The sequence below is a fragment of the Pempheris klunzingeri genome, chromosome 7, assembly GCF_042242105.1.
Source record: "Pempheris klunzingeri isolate RE-2024b chromosome 7, fPemKlu1.hap1, whole genome shotgun sequence".
Taxonomy (NCBI): domain Eukaryota; kingdom Metazoa; phylum Chordata; class Actinopteri; order Acropomatiformes; family Pempheridae; genus Pempheris; species Pempheris klunzingeri.
The window spans coordinates 18,473,648-18,498,263 of NC_092018.1; the positions used below are offsets into that span (position 1 = coordinate 18,473,648).

General features: G+C 41.9%; 1 protein-coding gene across 1 annotated transcript; it reads right to left on the reverse strand.

Moving 5' to 3' along the window:
* Positions 1-1,276: 1,276 nt before the first annotated feature.
* On the reverse strand, positions 1,277-17,184 carry homer1b (homer scaffold protein 1b). The gene is made up of 8 exons (XM_070833407.1): positions 16,821-17,184; positions 14,249-14,380; positions 12,065-12,157; positions 9,771-9,919; positions 4,609-4,765; positions 4,281-4,391; positions 4,081-4,161; positions 1,277-3,991 (listed from the first exon to the last, which is right to left on the reverse strand). Exons 1-8 carry the CDS (start codon positions 17,121-17,123, stop codon positions 3,800-3,802), a joined length of 1,218 nt encoding a protein of 405 aa, XP_070689508.1. The 5' UTR covers positions 17,124-17,184; the 3' UTR covers positions 1,277-3,799.
* Positions 17,185-24,616: the final 7,432 nt, after the last annotated feature.

Genomic DNA, 24,616 nt, shown 5'->3' on the forward strand with positions numbered 1-24,616 from the left:
GTAGGAGGTCTGTTACTCAGTGTTGGAGGACACATGGACTCACGCACTAAACTCACAGCCAACATGTACAGAAACATTTCAGTGGCAAAGTGAGTCCACTGCCTCTACTCATAAGTCTTTTTTCATAAGTGGTTTCAGCACTTTCATGGTACATAGTACAAAATTCTGAATCATTCGATCTGTATAGCAACAACTTTTGTTTTCTAATCACTGGCGAAACATTATAACTGTAGTAGATGAGTAAGCTTAAAAGCACTGAACAACGTGGAATTGGACCTACAGAAGTGTGATGGAGGACACTGAGAGGACCAGCGGGATGCTTAGCAGCACAGGAATTCACAGAAGCATACATGAAGCAAAAAGATGTGGATTCATAAACTAAGCTCTGAATCTGGAACAGCCATGGCACGCACCGTTTTAAACAGCTTTGATGCAAAGACTTGTGCTTTTTCTCTTGTTCTTGTGTAAAGAGACAAGAAGACACTAATGGAAAAAGAACAGAGATGGAAGTATATGTCAAATTATACAGCTTGAAAATAGCTCAGTGCTAAATAAAGTTTATTATTTTCCTGGCAGAGCATGCCTGAGGCACTTTTACATGTCTTCTGTCACTGTCAGCACAATGTTCTTCCATGGTCTTCATGTAGCATGAGACAGAGACCTAACTCTGACCTGACCTTAAATGAAACCTAACCCAGACTTCACCCGACTTGATGTCACCATGACTGTCCAGGGCAGAGTTACCCAAAGTTGTTAGTGTTAACGTTTACGTTGCTCCACTAAACAATGACGCACACTGACTTTTATGTATAAATAACTTTAACACAGCTTGTTTGTCGGCTAACTGTACATTGCATTTAATTGCATTGTTTTTATCCCATTTTTCCAAAGTGTTTCTAGCCAAATTGTTTTGTGACGTGTTTGCTTCTGAACATTTTCCTATGTAGACCTGCTGTCCACACAGGCTGACTATATGACCTGCTGTCCACTCAGTCACTTGAGAAGTGCAATACCAATAATAAGAAAATGATGCAAGTTAATGGGAAACAATATGTTCAGATTGATTGCCTAAAACAACGGACTTATTAAATGTTTTTGCCTTTAGTCCTACCATATTCATTTGTTCAAACCTTTTTTTTATTTACATACTTGCCCCTGCATTTGAATAAAACCAAGTGAAGCAGATTCTGAGATTGTCTGTTACACTGTCGAATAATTTAGTTAATAATGTGTTTTTTTTAAAAATTGAAACAGAACAAAAGCGATTTGGACACTCTGAATTCTGCAGTCACTGTATTTGAATATAAAACATAGCATTTCTCAGTTCACAGAGGTGTGTTCTCAGCCTGGTAGGGCTGTCTTTGTTAGAACTCAACAAAGGATTTAATTTGGCTGAAGCACCAACAGGTGTGTCTCCTGATCATTTTTCACCACCATTTGGCGAATCCTTGAACCTGCAAACACACAAGTCTCACCAATCTACGAACATCATAAGCCTGAGGTACCTCTGTAATATCATGAGTTCAAAATTACTTTAAATAGTCAAAAATATTGCCAGTCTTCTCATACCTCTAAATACAATAATAATACCTACATTTAAATACCATAAGTTACAAAACAGGAGAATGAAAAGCTTCTTATCCACTACTGTACAAAGGCATTCGTTAACAATAGCATTAATATCAAGGTTTTCCATCTCTGCCATTCGACTGTCAAAGTTAAACCAGAAAGGAAAAAAAGGGTAACTTTTCCCTTTACATGGGTCTTATTCCAGTGTATTAACCTGTGCAACTAATTACAATATCTATACAGAATTATGCTGTGCTAGTATTTAATGCAAATCTCTTGATATATAATGTAGTTACAACAGTGTAATAACACAGTGCAAACGGGGTGCTCAATTGAAAGGTATGGTAAGCAGAATTTCACGTGAGAATATAACTTCTTAAAAAATTCAGTGATTTCAAAGGAAGAGATTTTGAAAGATGCCGTTTTGGATTTCGCCAGTACAGGAGCTGCTTTGTAAGTGCATGTTTTGGTACAGAGTGTTTAACACTATGTGTTTACATTGTGTTGTTACGCATTTTAAATATATATTAAAGAGGTTTTCATTGTTTCCCTACAGACTAGATACACTATACTAACTATGCAATGCTTTTCAGTGGGTTAATACACAACAATAAGCCACTGCAGGGTGTTACTGCATTTGAGTTATCCATCAATTCATTTACAATGCCATCATGAGTAGAAAGTTGTCTTATACAGGTCTATTATTATATCATCAGTGTTATATCCTGTGTAAAAAAGAATAGAAACTGAGTCCAGTTCTGTATTCACCTGTGAGGAGTGAAAATCTGTGGCCAGTTTCACTGAGGGTGGAGATTTACGAATATGTAGATGACACTCTATAAGCCCTTCACAATGCACTACTTTGTCCAGACAGGGCTGCCACACAGGTTCGCGGTCAACAGTAGTACACTTTCTGTCGGACAGGGAGGGATCAGCTGAGTTGCATTTGACCTATCTGCATGAGTCCACTGAGTAGAGTACCTGATAGAGTTAGATAGAGGTGTCATATAGAGCCTGTCTGATATTGCTCAGTGTGTTTGTGTGTGTGTGTGTGTGTGTGTGTGTGTGTAGGCCTTGATGTCCAAAAACAGGTTCTGTCTCTCTCACAGCACAAAACACACACATATATTATGTACAAACATGTGTCCACGTATGTGTGCTGTGAAGGCACACGCTATGTCAGGCCTTGTTGGGAACACACATCACACTGAGTTTGGCAGGAAGACAGGTCAGTTTTCTGTGACGGTGGAAGCAGTCTGGATACAGGAATTCTCTCATCAAATCTAAAACAGGCACACAGCCTCTAAAATTTGGCATGGGAGATTTTGTGTGGCATGGGCAATGCCTCTGAAGATTCAATACTCATCTGTCATGTAGGATTTTGAATAAGCTATGGGTACGTTCCTTTCCACCAACATTTCCCAGCAGCCCTGTGTGTCCAGACTGGAGAGCAGCATCGATGTCACCCAGGTAAATAGGTAAAACTGGTTGGTTTGTTGAGAGCCATCCTTTGATTCTCTGTTTCCAGTGACACTCTCCTGGCAGCCCGAGCTCGAACATGGGGCTCTTTCTCTGTTTAGCACTTCTCTGTACAGTAAGTCACTTTGGATCAAAGCCTGTGCTAGTTAGAGGACAATATTTTGGGGGGATTTGGCAGCTTTGGCGCAGTTCTCTGAGTCTTAACAGCAATTCTTTCCACATGACTTTCAACATTCCCCTTGGGGGGCAGTTTAGAGAGGAAGAAAAGGGTTGTGTACGTGTGTGCGAGATGTTGTGATGCTGCAAGCTATGATGCAGCTCTCCCAGTCAGACAGCAGATGGCACTGAGGCACAGTTCTCAAGTTAACTCTTTGACAGTGTGTGGGTGGGTGGGTTTGAGGGGCAGTTGCAATGTGCCACCACAGGCATCTTTAGGATTAGAGGGATCAATTCAACCGAGGTTATGCCTACACCAGCCAATCAGAAGGCAAGATGAGGTAGTCCCTGTGTTGTTTTGAACTACAGGAGTGCCTGCGGTTGGTTGGGGCTTGATGCCTGCAAGGTAAAAAGGGGGAGTTAGCTGCCCTTATTGAGCAAAATCAGAATCAGGGCAGTGTAGTGTTGCAGTTTTAATGTGAGTGGGGTGTAGGAGGGAGGCAGGGCATGGTGGGTGGGACTGGTGCAGATGGGTTGGTTGCGTCAAGGTAAATTATCATATGGCTCTGTCTGTGAAGATTAGGCAGCTCTGTCTCTAGCTGGCCTCCTCTATGAGCCGAGCCAAGGTGTCTCTGAGCTCCGTCAGCTCAAAGATCTTGCCGTCCAGCAGCTCCAGCAGCGTCCGCAGGCTCTTTCTGAAATTCTCCTGTTCCTCCTGGTTCTCCTCCAGCCGCTGCTCTGCCCCCGCCAGCTGCTCCTCCAGCACCCGACCGCGCAGCTCCGTCTCCTGGGGAAGGAGAGACAGGATTGTTGGCATGTTTGTGTCATTAGGAGGTAAATAATGACAGAGGACATGCTGACACCTCTTTCACCCACCTCAAGTTTCTGGGTAAGAGTGTCTTTCTGCTCCATCAGGTCATTCATGTTTTCCAATTCCTCTTTCAACTTCTCCATTTCCTGGAGGACATAAAAACAGATTAAAAGGCTGTGTAGCATGAACATAGGATGTCGTTGCATTAGCCATTACATTTCAAGCAAAGAGTCCTTCCTTATCACACACACATGCAGAGACAAACCTCTTCTTTATCCCTTAGTGTATTCTCCAGCTCCTCTATAGTTTGGTTGAGTTCAGTCTTCTGGGATTTGATCACTGGGGTTTGGTTGCTCTGGCACTCGAGCTCCGTCACCTATAAGGACAATATGGAGATCAAGATTTGGATCCAGCATGACAGAATCTTGAGCTTATTTTCCAGACTACCTTTTCTATACTGTCTCTCATGCTGAAACCTTTTTTTCTCCTATGCTCTCATCTTGACTTCACACCATTGCTTCCAAGTGACTGCTCCTATTTGATTTGAATGAATCAATCACACACAGCATGCATTTTTGTGCCCTGTCCCTCACCCGTTTGTGTAGTCTCTCTGCCTCCTCCTGGTAGGCAGCCAGTTGTTGTTTCCACTGTTTGACGTTGGCTGTGGACTCCAGAAGGGCTGCCGTTAGCTTGGCATTGTTCCCCTTTAGTGCCTCCAGCTCAGCTTCCCAGTGTTTTGTCATAGCAGGGCTGCAGAACACAGGAACATACATACTATCAGATTACCATAACAGTAACGCATGATATAGATGTAAATGTGTTTACATCTGAACACTCATGATGGCAAATTTAAATCTGAAAAATCAAGTTGCGAAAGTGATCATTTTTCAAAACATGTCAGAAAGATTGTTGTTTGTACGCAGCCATTCATCCGTCCATCAATAGACAGATTATGAGACAATGGGTGCTGGAGCACAGATATGTAAACGGCCCCTCTTACACAAGAGCAAGACATCCAGTCTGAAAGAGTCTCTTTCTGGTCATTCTGGGTAATTTGTGGTCATTTTCAGTCTTTGTCTTCATTTTGAGTGTCCTTGTAGTCATTATCAGACTCTGTAGTTGTTTTGAGCCTTTTTTGGTTGTCTTGTTATTTTTTGTTGTTTATTGTCTCCTCTATTGTGGTAATTTTGTGTCTTTCAGTGGTCGTTAGTGTCGCTCTTCATTTTGTTGGTTTTTGTCTCTAAATGGAAGTTTTGAGTATCTTTTTGTGTCTCTTTGATTGTATCCATCCACCCATCCATCCATCCATCCATCTTTGCTCTAGCACTGAAGGCTGCAGCGGGCACTCAAATTGGAGCACTTCCTGGCCAGTGACTGTGAAAGCTGCCACATGAGTTGTAATCTGCGATTATATCCTCAGACTGGCTGGAGCCTAATCTGGTCCAGCTACTCACAGATGAGAAGATGAGATGAGAGATAAGGGAGAAGTGATTGAATGGGATTGAATCTCCTGATGGAAAAGCATGTGTGGGGAAAAAAAGGCTAGTGAAAAAAAAAAACTGGCTGGGTAGTCAATAGTTCAGAGTTTCAATATTTGATATATGTATAAACTCTGTTTTCTGGAGGGAAAATGCTTGGCTGTGCATCTCCCTAGTTAGATATGAGCACTGCAGGCATTCATTTAACATTACATAATGCCCACTGCTGTCTCTCACATAATGTCTGACTTGGGCAGAAGAATGTATAAGAGATCTAAACATTGTCGAGTTCTGACATCAAGTCAAGTCCCTTTGAAAAGGAGCTCCAACTCCCACATACTTCACAGTAATTCCTCACAGCAGTGGAAACACATACACTGGAAAACACAAAGGAAGCTTGGTTCACTCAAGGAGAGATGAGGGTCTTTGTATGACCCATAACAGTGAACAATTTTGTTCTGCCCCCTCACTGACACACACATACACATATATGCTCACACACTGCAGCAGTACTCCACTATGCTTTAACACCCACTCTGTGTGAAGTGTAAAAGAGAGAAAGCCCAGATTTAATTCACTCAGGACTCCCACGGCGCCTTCAGTTCTTACACAACAGCCACCCCCTCTGTGAGTGCAACTGTGTCTGCGTGTGTGACGCACAGGAGGGAGACGACACTTCATCCTACACATGCACATATTAACTGGCGCACAACCACTCACACACACAAAGTACACACACAGGGAGCGATGCTGTCACCAAGGCACGAAGCCCCGCCAATGTATAAACCCCACACACTAGCTCGGAGAGCAGGAGAGCAGGCGAGACGTCAAGATGTGAAGATGAAGACAGACGGCGAAAGCAAGGGAGAGCGATGGAGGGAGAATTAGAGGAGGGAAAGGAGTGAAAGATGTTTTGACACTGGTGTTCGTCTTCATTAAAGGAGTCTGGCTGAAAGGTTTCAGGAGGGCACATGAGCACAATTCTGGCTGAGGACAGCAGAGCAGAGCTGAAGGTGTGTGAGACACATGGAGGGTAAGTTAGCGGCTGCTTCACTCAAATACTGATTGTCAAGGATGATGTGGTTATTCATATAATCTGAATGTATTGTCACGAGTATTTTATTAGCTATTGATATTTTTCAACGATGATCATAATTTAATTTTGTTATAATTCTGTGTCTAGTCTTGCAACAGCCAATTGTGTGATGTTGAACTGAAGAGGCAATTATTTGTTTGTATCAGCCTGAAACTTTCAATTGTTTGCACTGTTTTTGAATATATGTAATCAAATTGTTTTATAAGTCTGTATCTGGTACAGAAGATTCCATTAATTTTACAATGTTTACTTTTTGTGTATTTCATATGAACAACATTATGTAAACAAAAAAAAAATGTATATGTCACGACAAGAGATAGAGCAAGATTGATTTTGTGGGGTGTCAGGTAAATCTTTTTTTAATATCATTTAATTCTGTTTTATTTTTTGTTTTCTGGATTTAATTCAGATTTTTATTTTATTCATTTTTTTTAATACTTTGAACATAAACTGTACACACTGCCAATACACCATGTTAAATAAAACATCAACACTCTGTTTTGTGTTTTACTACTTCACAAGTATAATTCTCCTCCCACGCTCAATAAAGCCACCAAACACAAAACAAAAACTTGCATGACACTGAAGGTTTCTCATATTCCTGCCTCGTCCTGACTGCTGTGCGTTGTCAGGTAGGTCCGTCCTCCTCACATAGGACTTCAAGAAGCAGGGAGCCAGAGCAGTTGCCATGGCAGCACTGGAGGAACGACGGCACTCGTAGCACCCTGACGTACGACATTGGCACCATCTGCGTTCACACAAGCCTACCACAAACCCACAGACAGACGCCTACATCCTCCAACACTATAAGACCATTCACACACAGCCAAGGCAGACCCAACTTAAGGTCTTCCAATTTTCAAAATGATTCCACTGCAGACCTGCCAAACACGCCAACATCCCGCAATATAAAAAAAAACCCTCTCACAGCCCTGCATACAGCTGTATCTCAGCCTCCTCTCTTCCCTTGCCCTCAGCACCCACACACACCTGCCTACACAGCTACGCTAGGCAGGAGTGTGGTGGATATGTTAGTGAGATAAGTCATCATCTAATTCAAGACACATGGCAGAGAGACAAATGAAGACCACTGCAGAGGTCTGAAGCAAAAAGACGGCTAACACCTGTGTGTGCACACTACAAACATGTTTATTCCTTTCTTCTGGCTATTAAATTAAGTACAAACTTGTTAACGATCACACAAATTAACAGAAAACATGTTTTAACGGCAGTTAAAGGTGCATGACAGGCTCATGAAGCTACTGTAAAAAGTGATAGACATATGAGATAATGTGCAGAGTAGATATTAAAGCGAGGAGCATTGTAGAGTGAAAAGATGAAAAGGAGAGGGTTATGTGGTAATATATCTGAACAGTCCTAACATCTACCCTCTCTGCATATGCCTGTGAAAAAACGTGAGACTGAGGTTTGCTAGTTAGGTCCACGCTTGCCATCTCGGCGAATGCCAAGAGTCGACCCCATCTCCCACGCATGCAGCATTAATAGACACATCAGCAGCAAGGCTGCAGCAGGCAGTGGGTGTCCTCTCTACATCCCGCTCTCACTGCACACTCAGATCTGTGTAGCCTTACTGAGTTCATGATGTAGCGGCAGGGATTTCTAAGCATTTGCGCTTGTGTTTGTCACAACTTTACAGTCTTTAACACACTGCTAAATAATACCACTGTCTCTAAAGATCTCTACAATCATTTTTATATGCAAAATATGTTTTAAGTCTCCTCTAAGACACCAGAGTTAAGCAACAAAAGAATGATAATACATTAAGCCATTGATTGATATCTTTAATTAATAAGAATCTCAGCCAAAAGAATAATGAAATGAGCGGCACAAGATTACAGAAATTTTACAAATGTGTGTGTACAGTCGACTACAGGTGACAGTAGATAATAGGAACATTTCCTCTCCAGAGAAAAAAAACTTCACTCACTCAAATGTTTCAAACTGATTGTCCATGCTGTCCTGTTGAGTTTATTTATTGTAATGAGTATATGTGTGCAGTTGGTGGAAGTTTAGGTATCAGTGACTCATGCACAGACTTTATTCAATGCACCCCTCTCTCTGTCGTTCCCAGTTTCTGACACGCACACGCACACATTCTCTCAGTGTGTCTATCCGCCTTGCTCTTTCTCTGCCTCCCACCACCCACAGTATGTTATATAAGTCTTACATAAATGCTTCATCGACACCTTTTTGGTGATGAACTTCACAGCCACACCTCTTCAGGAAGCCATTACACAAATCAAAAATATTTACATGGCACTTTGGCCTCTTCATCTTACACAGTCTACTGTATATGAACCAATACTGATAATCACAATAAATAAGAATTATCCATTTGGATATTCAGCCTAACAGGACACAAAGACAGAGGGAATGTATACAACAGCAGTGGTGCATGCATAGAAGTGACATCGTCACATGTGCTGTAATGCATCAAACTACCTAAAAGTCAAAAGAATTTGCATTTAAAAAGATATTATTGCATTGCAGTAGGTAAACATAACACTATAAATATATGTTGGTTTCCTTACCAAGCATGCTCAGATTGGACAAAATAATAAATCGAATAATTCCTCATTCCTGAGAAACACTTGAAGTCTCTTGCTGGTCCATGTGAAGTGACAGTGTGTGAGTAAGAATATCACTGATGTAATTCATATGCACCCATATTTCTCCTGACTGGAGTGATGACACGCTGCTGTTACCTTATTCGTTAGCAGTTAGTAAACAGGCAGTGCAACCAGGTTTCTTAAAAAAGACCCTCCCAGTTGCTGAGCTGCAATCAGGCTCTTATTTTTTGGAAAAGTTAGCGCCTGAACATTTTTTGTTTTGCGTAGTTATGATGTTGCAGTAGTCAGGACTTGTTATGACATCCCTATCAGAAAGAGCAGACCCGACAAGTCTTAAACTGCTCCCTAGAGAGGAAAAACATGAGAGAGCAGCAGTGAATAGAGGGAGTTCACTACCATGCTGACATGCAACATATGTAGGTGCATGCAGACGAAAAGAAAGACATAGGAGAAAAGAGGTATATACTTCTGTGCCTCAGACATAATCATAATCTATTTTAGAGTATAATCTATGTGAGTGTATATGGTCAGGCTGTAACATCTGCACTCAAGTAATCATGACAGTGAATACATCTAGAGGTGGGATGTACCTGTGTGTGAAGGCCAGAGCGTTCTGCGCCGGTCCTGGGAGGGCGTCTGAGTTGGGAGTCGTGTCACAGATTTCATCGGTGCCGTTGATGTTTTCCATGGGCGGAGTCACTGGGGTCAAAGGTGACGAGAGCTCACCTCCTGGAGACTCCTACAGGTGAAACAAAGTTGTTCATTTGTTACCCAAGTTCGACATTAAGTAATCACTGAAACATTATTATATATATATATTATATATTTAATCGTTTTAATATTCTTCACAATTTTAGAGTGAAACGTAATTTTGAAAGCTCAACAATTCACTAGTCCAATGAAGACATCTGTGACATTTCCCTATAAATAAATGTATGTATCTATGATACTCCTTAATGTCCATAATTCAAAATAGAAATTATTCTACATTTTGAGTTTTTAATGGTGTCTTGCTGCAGAGACACAGCCTTAGGTAGGAAGGAAATGGTGCATTTAACATTACCAAAAGCAGAAAACAGTGATTTGTTTAGACTAAATACTGAAGAACTGTGTAGTAGTTAGCAAAAGCTAAGATAGAAATAGAAGAAAGAAGCAAGAACTGGAGAAAGCTTGTTTTTTTTTTTCCTGGATTTGTCATAAGAAATTATAGAGGTGTGTTTTTAGGGCTGGTGGAGGTGCTCTCTCTCTCTCTCTCTCGAACGTATAAAGCTGAAAAATTTGAACCTCTTAGTGAGCAGTTCCACATGCCTATAGGCCAATAACTAGCTTACTATAGCACTGGGAAAATGCAGAATTACAGATTAATGCTTATCTTTATATCCAATACAACCACAGAATTATATGAGAGACAAATCATTTTGCTGCTGCATGTACATAAAACAAAGCCATTAAGACTCAGGGCTAGGGCACAATACATAAGCACAATGACACTGTCTCTACGTCTCTAATGGACAAGAAGGAAGTGAGAGATAAGAGGAAGATTATAGCGGCGTTACATTTTGCGCTCCACATTCATTAGTATAACATTTAATATCTGTTCAGACCCTACATTTTTAGTAGGGTCTCTGCCTACAGTTACCAGCATATAGCATTTAGCTCAGTGCTTTCTTGTCTTGTTTTAGTGAAATAATTCCCCCTTGCGTTTTCTGGTGTAGGAGAGAAAAGGGAGAGAACCTCCGGACACGTGGGAGAAACAGTGACAATCAGTAATGAGACAGCTTCAGATGAACACTGCAGGCATGTAACAGGGAGGCCGCAGCCTTTACCGTTTCAATGATCCCTTCAGGTTCATACTATAGTGCAATGTGGTGGTCACTGCACATGCAGCCTCCAACCCCTGATGAGAGCGAAGCTGTCCACTTGGCTTCATTAAAAAACACTCTCCCACGGGAAGCACAAGGTACTGTAACATATCAGCCCATGTGGGCTGCAGCTTTAACAGTGCAAGTAATAGAGCGCAGTACAGCGGGGGGGCTGCTCCCATAGCCTCCATAATGAACAGACGAGGACATGAAGCCTGTTAACAGCCTTTAGATTAAAGAACAGATTTCTCTAGGGATTCTCCTCTGAAACAAGCTAATGCCCTAAAACACTCTATTATTAGATATCCCACACAAACAAATACCTAACATACAGGCTAATTATGTTCTCCAATTTATGGGGAGTGCACAGAGAGTTTTGTCGTTTTCTTTTAGGGTTCATACACAAAGTCAAAATGTGCTATATTGGTGTAGATTCTGTAAAGACTGTAATTCTTAACCTCAGTGTCAGGACCTCCCAGGGGGTCATGCAGTAGTACAATTACTCAAGAACTGCACTTAAGCACAATTTGGAGATACTTAGACTTTAAGTATTTGCATTCTGTGCAACTTTAGACATTTCAGAAGGAAATGTTGTGCTTTTTACCATCAGTCATCAACAGACAGTTTTTCTGCAGAACCAGTACTTTTACTTTTGCTACTTAGAGTACATCTTCTTGATAATAATTCTGCACTGTTACTTACGGAAGATATTAAATGCAGAACTTTTACTTGCAATGGAGTATTCTTCCATTAATGTATGGGGACTTTTACTTAAGTAAAGGATCTACATACTTTTATCACTGGCGTCATATTTTAAAAACATTTTCTACATATTTTTGTATCTATTAAAAAAAAAATCAAATTCTTTCTTGCCTCCATGTCTTCTCTGATAATTAATCATACTAAATTACACCAAATGGAAACAAATCGCTCTTCAGTTCACCTGTTCAACTCTCCATTATACACAACATGCCTGTGACAGGTGGTCATGGGGGGTTTATGGTAATGTGTACTGAACGTACCTGAGAAGGAGACGTGGCCATCTCCATCTTATCTTGACTCTTCTCTTTAGCAAGCCGTGCTGCCTCTTTATACTCTGCAAACTTCTCTGCAAACTGGACACATGGGACAGTCATCAGTATGGACACTACAGTGGTTTAATCTGTTCCATAAAGCCATATGTGCATGGACACACACAGATAGACTGACACACACACACACACACACACACACAATCACACACACACTCACACACAATCACACACACACTCACACACACACAAATCAGTGTGTTATAGGTCAGTCCTGAAGCCAGGGGAGGGACAGAGAGAAACTGTTGCCCATAATGACCCCCAGTTGATCTAGAGATAGAAAAGAAGGCCCTTACCCATAAGGCCTCGGCAGAAACATGAGCTAAATAGGTCACTGTTAACCTGTCTATCACAGACATGCACATAGGCACGTGTACACACACACACACACACACACAAACACAAACACAAACACAACCACACACACACACAGCAAAGCAGACAGTGCTATTGTGTTTTCCTCATTGAGTTTTTGCCTTTAATCAGAAGTTGTCAGTGGCTGAAGTTGATCCCCGTGGTTATTTTGAGCGAGAGCAAAGATACATCCAGCAAGCCTGAAGAAGTAAGGTGAGCTCAGCTGAGGGGCTTCGAGCAAATATAAACACTCTGGCACACACACACAAGCGCATATCCCCAATGTCTTCTTAGGGTGTGGTTCAGCACCAACACTACTCCCACGGTGTTACAGTATAATTTAGTATATACAGTGCCAAAGAGGGCTGAGTGGTGAGGAAATCAAATTGACAACTCTGGAGCCAGTCTTGTGTCTGCCATTAGTAGAGTTGCAGTAACTCAATATCATTCCACCTCAGTGCAATATTATAGTTCTGGTACAGTGATCTAAAAGCAGCAGTTCTCACAGTAAGTGCTTCGAGAGTGTTAGTGCTGCAGTTATCTGAAAAGTGGATCTGATTATTTCAGCTTTAAACCGCAGAAAGTACTTCTAATTATCTGATAAATGTCTCTTAAAATGGCAATTTGATACACCTCAGATTAAGTTAATTTTAACAATGTACTTACAACTGTACATCCGGTAAACCAAAGATGCTTTACATTAGACAGGAAGTTGGGAAAATGGAGGACATTTCTTAAAACATTTTTATTCATATTGTTTTGTTCTCTGTTATTTGTGGCAGTGATGTAAGCATGATAATAAACTCAACGTCAAATGCAATTTACCTTTATATGTTAAGGTAAGCCTTATTAAGTCTCGATAAGCTTAAAGTACATTTTACAAGAGACAACTAAGAACAAATTATATATGTGACTTGTGGGAATCAAAGTACATTACAATGCAATATTGGTTACTTATTTATGTACATTTATGTATGGTAACTGTCTGCCTCACAGTCACATAATTAGACAAATTTGCACCTGGCCACTAAGCAGGCATCCATTTATGGCAAAGTGCTGTGGATGGCACCTTTACTCCAATTTAGTTTTGGAGTTTCATAATGTTGGGGGCCTCATAAAACAGACAAACCGGTTAAACCTAAATGCAAAATTGGTGGACCACCCCTTTAAACTCGGAAGCACCCACTAAGTCCATATCTCTAAATACGTGTACAAATCATTAAGCACCTGACCTGACAACCTTCAGGTTACAAGGCCTCATGTTATCAATGTCCACTATATGATATAAAACAGGAAATGTCTTCAATATCAGACGTTGTTATCAGCTTCTTTATCCTTGCCATCCTGACACAGGGGACGTGTCTATACTGCTGAGTTTGGTTGTAATGTGTGTTTCTCTGACTGTGGGGATGCTGTGAGCCTCCCTGGTTTATGACAGAGCTTAATCACACTGCAGAGGAGAGAACCCACCACTTACTTACTCACACACACACACACACACACAAGTGAACACACATATATATGTGACGCACACAGACACAAGTAGAAAAAAGCCTCATTAGGGCTACACTTTGAGAGAGGATATAGCAACTAAAGTAAAAAAAAAACAGTTGAAATGCCATCCCCTCTCAAGAACCGGGGGAGAAAAAGAAAAGAGAAGGCATCCTGCGATTGATGCTAAAAGGTTTATAGTAGATGTGGTTTAAGTGTGAGTGTGTGTGTGTGTGTGTGTGTGTGTGTGTGGCTGGATGGGGGTGGTACCTTGGCTAGGTGATGCTCAGTGGAGAATCCCAGGCCGTAGACAGTGTTAGCTCGACTGTCCGCCCACTGGCCAAACTTCTGTGAGGTCTTTGTGAACGTCATGTTGGGACTGATGGTGCTGTTGATTATTGCCTGGAGGACACAGACAACCCACTTAATACATATTAAATTAACTTTATTACTGCAGTGCGTTTAATGTGTGTGTGCGTCTACCAGAGAGAGAGGGGGTCAGAGGAAGAGGCAAGGAGGATTTAAACCCATGTGTGTACTTTTTGAAGAGTGTTCACACCAGAAATCAGGACTACAGATGAAAATATCAGTGAAACAGTACACTGTTTGTATGTGGAACACACAGTTTAAACATTAAAAGCTCAGCTGCATCTCTACTTCTGTATCCTTCTGTAACTGTTGGTATTAGTGCCTCAATTGTGTTTCTCTCAGGCTGCAGTACTGCAGTAGTGCCAAAACTGTTACTCAGTTTGATAATGAAGTTATCATTTCAGATATCTAAGAAGAAGGATATTTAAGAAATGTCTAGCATTTTTTGCTTCCAGATTCTCAAATGTGAGGATTTGCTGCTTTCCTCTGTTTTATATCGTTACAAACTAAATATATTTGGTAAATTGGACTGTTGGATTGTACAAAACAATGTCTAATGCAGCACCTGGGGCTTCTGGGTAATTGCAATGAGAATTTTTCAGAATTTTCTGACACTTTATAGTCTGATGACTAAACAAAAAAATCAACATATTATTTTGTTACAACATTCATCTGAACAAATTGTTTTGTTTGTGTATGTGTTTGTATGTATGTGTGAGAGACGGGGGAAAGCCTGAGAGAATAGAATACAGCTTCTGGTCTACGGCAGTGCAGACTCACACCGACACAATAACATCCATGCTGGGAAAGCTAACAGAGAGGAGCTGATTTTGTCTTTGAAAGACTTCAACCATGGAGTCAGTGGTCCACCCAGTCAGACATAAAGACTGAGCATGTTCATATCTGTACAGAGATCATTTAAGAGCAGATAGAAATGAGGTGGAGGCCATAGAAAAAGAGAAACAGAGTCTGAAATTTGAACATTGAAACACACTGAAAGCTTTATTTTTATTTTATTTTTAAAAGGTAAGTCTGGTAATGTGTCCTTACTGCCAACGAAACCAATGAAAAATGTGTTGCTCCAACTAACAACTTTACTCTGCACCACAGACCTATGTTGTATTGTAGATTGAAAATGATTAAAAACACACCAGTGAGCTACACTGTTGCACTATTGCATTACAATGAATTTGGGAAGTCCAAGTTCATCCTAATGGCCAGGTTGGGCAGATTATTTTGAGTCCTGACCAATCCAAATCAACTGCTGAAAATAGTCCCCAGCAAATTCATAATTTATTTCTTTTTGAGTAGCATTTTCTAAAAACTACAGTGCCCAGCTGTTTTAGAAAATGAATGAGCCTTTTCAAAAAGATTAAATTATATATTCATGACTGGTTTCTAAAGATTTACACCTTTGGTGGTAACAAATGGGTTTTGGCTTAGCGCAACACTCAGGAGTATCAGAAAGTATTAATAGATGGACTAACACCTTGTTGTCTTTTGTCTTTTCACAAGGTCTGCTGACAGTAAGAAAGATAGAGACCATCTCCAGCTTTAATTTACATGAACCAAAATAGAGAGCTACCTCTAAATCTTATATAATTCAACAATACTAATGGAGCTCAAACTAATGACTGATCAATTAGCTGTGTTGTGTAATGGTTGACATTCTGGTTGGCATCAATACAGGCCTGTTTGGGAAGGGTGGCAGTCAGTGAGTGTGTGTGTTGCATAATAAATGTCTATTGGATGCTGTATGATATGATATGATAATTGAGGATTATAAGTGGTTTACGTACACTTGTTGCATAGACAGTGTGACCTTGCTTCACTTCCATCAGTCCCTGACATTTTCCCAACCTTCTTGTTCACCTGGCTTCACACTTTTCTGCCTTTGCTGCTTTAATTTTTCTCCTACCACACATTCTTCATAGTCTGTCATCTGTTTCTCTCATTTAATGGCACCCCTCCTCTCCCCATAACTGGTGGGTAGTGTCCACGTGTATGACCGGTCCTTCCCTGTGAAGAACTCCCCTCTGCCTTAGTCATGCAGAGCTCTACCTCAATTACACCATGCCCGGCAGAAATATCTCTCCCAGATCTCTAACAAGAATAACTTGAGGCAGAAAGTGTAGACTCTGAAGCGCAGACAGACACACACAGACATGCATACACAAATACAGCCGTTGCATGCATACACACAATGACACATGAGCTGTCAGTCTTGAGACGGGGCGCAACGCTGAGCTCTTTTAAGATGTGTTTGCGCATTAGATTCCAGTCCAGAGCTTATTAACACCATTAACACTCAGTAGATCACAGTGCCACCAAAATCTCCAGGAACACTGTTTGAGATCTTAATAAAACCATATCCCTGGGCAAAAATGAAAAGTGACACAATGGATGCAACAGGAGAGGTATAATGAAATCTGTGTGACAGTGAATGTTTGTACAGTAACAATCAGCTGCTCACCTTGGTGCCATCCAGACTGATGATGCGGTAGACATTGCGCGTGCTGTCGTAGAAGTAGGAGACGGTGACGGCATGCTTGCTGGTGGGCAGCCAGTTCTTCTTGGTGTTGGGGTCAATCTGGAAGACGTGGGCCCGCGTGCTGTAGATGGGCTGCTCCCTGAAGGGAATGAAGAAGAAGTGGTGAACCTCTTTGTGCCGCAACACCAACGTCTCACCAACCCCACCACCAGCACTGAAACTCCTGTTGCCCACGGGGGAATCAGATCTCCCTGGCAACCGAATTACCAACTCGCCATCCTCCATAGTCACACCAGAGAGAGAGAGGCCGTAAAAGGACTACTACATGCACTCATTGTCTTGAACACTGATGTCAAGCCGACTGAACCTTCAAACTACAGAAGAATTCCCACATACACCTTAAGTCTACACTTCCTCTCATACATTATCTCTCTACTTGTAAACTAACACACTAAATGTATGCAGCGACTCTCTTGGTCTTTCTCTCTGTGTAAGGCAGCACCGTCTCTCCCTGCTCTGATATGGGAATGCCTGCAGCACTGAGCGAGGGTCACACAGGGGAGCACGGGGGGGAAAGAAGAGGGTTTAAAGCTAAATATAGACAGTAGGCCATGGTTAACTACCAAAGACACACCCCCCAGAGCTGCAATTTCCACACAGACACACATAATGCATAAACATATAAACACACACACACTAGGACACAGACATGATGGAATTATCAATCTGTCTTTATGTGTGAGTGTATGTGCGGATTTGTGCCTGTATGGCTTACATCAGTAGATGATCAGAACCCATGATGGGCTTGGTTTAAGATGACTTAATTCCTCATTGATCTCTGTGTGACACTCAAACCAGGGTTAGTATTCACCCCTGTTAATGATGATGATGATGACTGAAGAGTCGTCTTTGTTTTTTGACCATCCATTCATCCATCACAAATGCGCCACCTTCACCCTTTGTCCAATTCAGTCCTCACTCCTCGGTTTGCTCTTACAATGCCCTCATATATTCCAGCATTGTTGGGGCTTCTCGGGTAATATCTACAGTCAGTACACACACACTCAAAGCGCAGGGTGCAGAGGGAGATATTCTGGGCTGGCAGTGCTGGCAGAGCAGGAGATAGAGAAGTGCTTACACTGCACTGAGGGGGTGATGGGGGACATCAAAGGCTTGCTGTATAAATTAATATTAAAATTCAGCAGCAGCACCCCTCCTGTGTGTGATTAGCCAAGACTTGGAGAGAAAGAAAAACATGGAGACAGGGAGAGAGGGAAGTTAGACAGGAAGAGAAAGAGAATGATGAGGAATGTGGAGAGTATAGGAAGTCAGAGAGTGAATCTGGGATGATTAATGTCGCTCCACAAAGCTGCTTGTGGAGTGCTGTGCGCGAATTATCATAATCATCGACAGCAGTGTAAGTGGCGGAACTGTGAGTCATTTCAACTCTCTCCCAGCACACATCACACAACCACGGCCTGTCCGTATGATCTGTGCAATAGCCGCTTGGCAACTGGCATCATTTTTCATTGTATAATTTGATGGAGCTGTGGGCTTCTTGTTGCTTGATTGTTCTAGTACCAAACACAGCAACATTCTTGTACTTTGATTTTTACATGAATGTCTGTGCCAAAGAGTTTTGTTCCAAAATGACACCCACCAGTTGTCAAAAAAAGCAATATCCACTCCTACAACTGAACTTTTAAAAGACAGTGCAATAAATGATAAGCTGAATGCTATTTCGCTATCTAAAATGTACAGCAATCATTTTCATATACCTTTTCCTTCATTAAATCCACATCACAAAAGGCATCAGATCCATCATGCGTGCTACCACTACAGTCTTTTCTACAGTGATGCTGCTCTGAGCCAATAACCTGCCGGAGTTACCAGTTATGGGATTGCATGGAGGTCAATTCAGAGCATGCTGATCCTCTTGCACTCTAGCGATGAACTCTGGTAGTAGCATGTAGGCTGTTTGACAGCTACACAGATTTCAAAAGCATCAGGGAAAGCCTTGAGATGCTGTCTGTCCTCAAACTTTGTAAAAACAAAAGCCGAGAGTAAAGAGGTGAATGGAGAGGACAAAGGGACAGGAGAGTAAACAAGTGGGTAAGTTAAGTGGGATGCGCATGAGGGGTAAAGGAAAAGTGTGGAGAAGGAAGGAAAAACACAGACGAGGAAGAGGAAGAGGAGGTGTTCAGCATGCGGAGTGAACTGTGTGACACAAGGGCAGGTGATGGAACGTGAATGTTAACAGATAGAGAAGGCGGGCAGAATGAGAGAGGGAGGGAGAGTGATGAGGTGAGAGAAGAAGGGAGGGATGAGGAGAACATGGAGGAGGTGATGAATGTAGGTGAGGATAGAGCGCTGAGAAGAAGATGAAGAGAGTGGGAAGCTCTAAACTGCCACACAGTGTGGTATAAACAATTAGCCGAACTACGGCTGTGTGCTGGTTTAATCTGAACTTTCAGGAAAGCAATACAAGTTTTTAAGGGAAATCAAGGCAAAGTGTCAAACAGATACATGAGTAGGTTGTGTGCCTGAGACAAGTTCGCTGACTTCCGTGGGAGGATGATGATGATGAATGGATGGATGGATGGTGTAAGACCCATAGCAAGAAAAGCAATACGCCAAAATATATAGTATGTCGTATATGAGTATAATGTAATATAATATATAACATTTTACAATTTCTAATATGTGAAGTATGTGTGTTCTGGAGTGGTTCACAGAGTAGTGAGTGTTGTTACTACTGTTATCATTATGGTAGTAAAATGTTGTTCTACAGACAAAGTTTTTGACTGATGCGATAAGGAATTTGAAAGGTTTTATTCTTTACAGTAAACTACCAACTAAAATGGAAAAATTGGCGTCTCCAGATTATGTTTTTAGCGAATTCCACAAAGTAATTTAACACAGGCTTTAACTACTCACGAGTTAGCAAATTTTGGAAAACAGAAAAGAGCTCCCCTAAAGGCGGACTGATATAGAGACACACTGGCTGCTCTGAGGTGTGAACTGAAGTAGAAACAAATGGTTAAAAACATACTTTGTCAGTTATCTTTAGATGTACCTATACATATTGATTTTATTTTATAAGTTTTTTATATTTCTGCCTCCACCCAGGTATAATGAAGGTGGATTAAATATATATCTAAACAGCAACATAACTTGCCAGAAGCAATTTCCCTGTTAGTTCTGATAATCCACAGCCCTCGTTGTGAACAGTTTTCATGGGAACTATTTTAGAAATAGTCCCCATGAAAACTGCTGACAGTGATGTCTGTGGATTATGTGGATCACAAATTAAAATGTAAAATGTGTAAAATAGAATATGAAACAAAAATTTCCAGCATGGAAGTTTTTCCATTTTGAAACGGGGGGGAACTAGCCCTTTAAAATATGATGAACTATGGCACACAACAAAGTTTTACACACGTTAACATAGTTATGGATTGGTCAACAACACTGCACCAATGCCTACAGGGCATTTCACATGAACACACACACATACACATTTGGCGTGGCAACAGGTGCCACCCCGCTGTGCCTCACAGATGAACACAGTCATTTTATAACACAAAAGGCTCCATTTTATTTTCTACTTCTGTGTGTCCCCTTTAACTGTGCAGCTGCCCCTCTTTCTGCAAATACTGACAGTGAAACAGAGGCATAATGAAACAGTCCATCTCAGGAGATCTCACTGTCTCTTGCCACATCCACCTCCACGCCGCCTCCATCTAGAAGTTGTCCTTATTTCCAGATTTTTCATTAATTCACCAGTGAGGAGCTTGAAGGCAAGTGGATCTTATTTAAAGTAGTGTGAGGTCATTAATGAGAGAGCTCCCTATTTGCTCTACTGGGTGTGGATCTACTGGGAAAGGCTTGGATGACCTGAGATGTGCCCATAAACAGACACTCTCTCACACACACCCACACAAACGAGCAGAGACAAAGATAGAGAGAGAAACTGAGTCCATCTGTGCATTGATTGCATTTGCCCAAGGAAGTGAAAGTGTACTAGAGCATTGATAGTCATCTCCACTAACACTAATGCTCTCCTCTGTCCCATTACCAACTGTAAGTTTCTTGATATTCATCCACGAGGTCAGGAGTGAAATGTGACTCTGTCCGTATGTGTATATGACATACAGCCCTGTATGCTTTGATCTCATCGGCACCTGCACATATTCTGCGTTTAATACACACACACTGGGTGCAGCATAGTGCTTTGAAAAAGAGTTAACAATTTATTCCATTGTAGATCAATTGAGTCATTGAGTCAGTTGCATAACAGTAAGTTAGTCACCAGTATGGCAGAGCCCAGTGGAGAGCTGAAGATGAGTGGGAGACCGCTGAATGATGTGCTGCCCACACTGTAGGAGGACAGAGTGGGCGCCTGGGAAGCCTCCAGTGTATTGTAAATAGTTAATGCAGTTTTGGCTGATGCCTTGAAATCGTACCATGCCTGTGCCATATTGTTAAACTCCTGCTGTGCAATTAATCACAATGAACTGCAGGAGACAGCTGTTAATGGACGGCAGACTTGGTGAGGGAAATGGACCGCTGAGCTCAGGGTTAGGGGACATGCAAATGAGCAGTGCTGCGCAGTAGGCGGATATTTCACTGATGGGCGCCTTTCGTAGGGGATGTGTAAGGTAGCGGTCACTGTGCTGCCATAGAGACAGGAAGCCACTTTCACTAGAGCCTTGTGCAGCGTTGTAGCTACTGACATTTCCCTTCTTTTAACATTATACTGATCCAAACCTTCTCTAAAGCAGGACCTGGGACAGAATGTACAATACATCAGACCATAGATCTCCGCTTGACAATATTTGAGAAGAAATGCTATTGTTACACATGCCTTCTCTCAGAATTACATAACTGTCTGTAATGTAGGTGGGGAGTAAACAGTGGGACAGAGAGACCTAGAAAAACCAGCATCTAAATTCACTCTCTCATTGCTCCAGTGCAATAATAGGGAATTTAAGCTATGCTTTATTTTGATGAAAGCACAAGTCAGCCCTATACAATAGCACCCACTGGTAGTCCCACTTTAGGAATCACTGCAGATTAACCCACTCTTATGATCCTAAAAGTTTGATGAGGGGGCAACTTCTGCACCAGCATTAGTTTGTCAGCATGTAGGGCCTATTATACCAAACAGAGGCTGTTTGGAGGGGAAAGACGAATAATTTGCCTCAGTACATGTCTCAAAATGTGTTGTTTTAGTGTGCAGCACATCAAGGCCGTCAGAGGATCACCTCTCAATCACACATGCCTGACAGCCTACCTGAACTATCCTCCACCAGGTGTATTAGTCCTCATGTAAGACAGAGAGATACATTTTTAACATATGGTCATCATTGTGTGGTGCCTGGTGTGGTTTTTATGGCAGGGAAGTTCATACCCTGTGAGGCAGCCGCAGCTGATATGAATACAGAGAGGAGGGAAAAGGGACTCAGTCAGCCTGTGGGATAATAATCACACTTACCCCATTGTTGTGGTTGAAATCAACGGCGACACCTGACCACAGATCCTTTTCACTGGCAATAAAAACGAATCTCTCGGATTGGCTGCTGCGTATGAAGGTCTTCTCTCTACACGACAGCGTTCAATGTATCACGGTCGGTGCGTCTGCAGGAATTTGATGACAACTGCTCCATTCCCCTCCGCTGTCACCGCATGAGATCACACATACATGTCGTTCTGCACATGGCACGGAGATCAGATCTTCCTCTCTTCCTTTGGCGTTGAAGATTTGGTGTTGGAGCGGCGGCGGCAGCAGCAGCAGTGCTGTGGGAGATCCAGCGCAGAGTCCAATGGAGATCCAGCAGGCACCCTGCTGTTGTCGTGTAAATTACAGATCCTCGCTGGAAGGGTGGAGAAGCCCTGCTGCCTGAACTGGGAAAGACAACCCTCATTTAGCCAGTAGATAACGCACAGCATCCCACTGTCCACCCTCGTCTCTCTCTCTCTTCCTCTCCCCCCCCCCCCCCCCCCTCTCTCTCTCCCCCCCCCCTCTCTCTCATTACCATAGGCTCACAGGCTACACCCCCACTCTCTCGCCCAGACTACAGCTATTTCACTGTTATTCCACAAAAGTACCGTCAGTGCAGTTCCATAATAAAGCCGATTTTCTGATGTGGCTCCATGACTTACCCTATAGCATACCTTGTACTCCGGCAACATCAATTTATGCCTTTTTTCACTGATTCACGACAGAAATTCCCGCTCTCTTTATCAATGCTGACATGTGGAGTCGTTTGCATAGATCAAAATATCCTGCTGCAGCTGTGTGTGTGCTTTATTGATCGCAGCCTGTCCACTGACACCTATGTGCACCCCGCCCCCCAAAACCGCTCCACATCTGGCTGATGCATCCGCCTCCCTCGCACTCAGATCACTGTCAGTATTGAACTGCCTACGTCACGACACCATCCTCCGCAGTGACGTCACTCGGTGCTCAGGGGACTGATGCCATTTGATGCTTTGTTGTTTCATAAGAAGTTGGTTGAGAAGTGGCCTACTCACCACATGCTTAAAGAAAACGTTATTCCGAGGCTGCGATATGTAATTTCCACCCCTAAGTTTTCAGAATCTCCTAGTAGCATTGTTAATCTATTTATACGTCCAGTATTGGTAATAAATAACCCTGTTCATGCTCCATTAGTTATCTGGGCTGCATGAGTTATTTGGAAAATTGCCTGCAGCCTGCAATTACATATACATTGGACAAACCTGATGCAATTTGCAGTTTGCTTTGAAATAACTTTGAAATGAATCACCACCCTTATTTGTCATAATTACATATGCTGCTCTTTCTTATCTGATTTTTCTTTGGATTCTCTCTATGAGGTGTTTTTAATATCTAGATATATTTGGTTCAACTCAAGTCAGACAAAAGAGCTTTAGAGCCCACATCTAATTCTGAACTTTGTGGATATAAAGGAATAACTCTTTTATTGAGGGCACAGACAGAATTTAGAAATGTTCATTTAAGCCAATCATATCTAGAAAAACCCAAGGCTATCAACCAGGGACAGAGTCGTGGATGATCTAGGAGCTCAGATAGCCCATGTGGAGTTATTCCAAAAAAAATGAATAACATGCTGGGTGGGTCACAGAGCTCACAAAGCTGCGACAGTGACAGTAACAAAACTCAAGAACATAATAGATGAATGAATAAATAAATTTAGAGTCTAGGCTCACAAAGTCAGTCATTTGTTAATTGTGCTTCCTGATTTAGTGCCAACAGTAACATCACACTTAGCTAATCACCAATGTGCCATTGTGGACCCTGGAAGCTAAAGCCCATCTTAGAATATAATCCATGCATGTTATGTTTACAACATTGAGGAGATCTGTTTAAATATTTGGATTTGAACAATGCAGTCCCTCGGCAAAACAGTAGAAAGACTAACAGTAGTGAAATGCCATCCATTGATAAATTGTGAAGCTGTTCCACAGACAATGGACAATAGACAGCGTGACAGCAGCAATGGTAATCTTACTGGTTAGTGATCTTATCTGATGCACAGCTCCCACATTTAAATCAAACTAATTTGGATATACCGTATCTCAAAAAATATCTGTTCATGTCTTGATGTACTGGCTTTTTTTAATCTTTATTTCACTGTCTAATATTGCTGAAACAGCAATACACAGTGTAGCCTAACCTTTTTTGGTGGGTTTTCCCTTTAACAGGCATGCCCGTGTCCCCTTTAAATCGAGATCTATTACGTCATTGCATCAATGCGGAAGTGTGTGTTCAG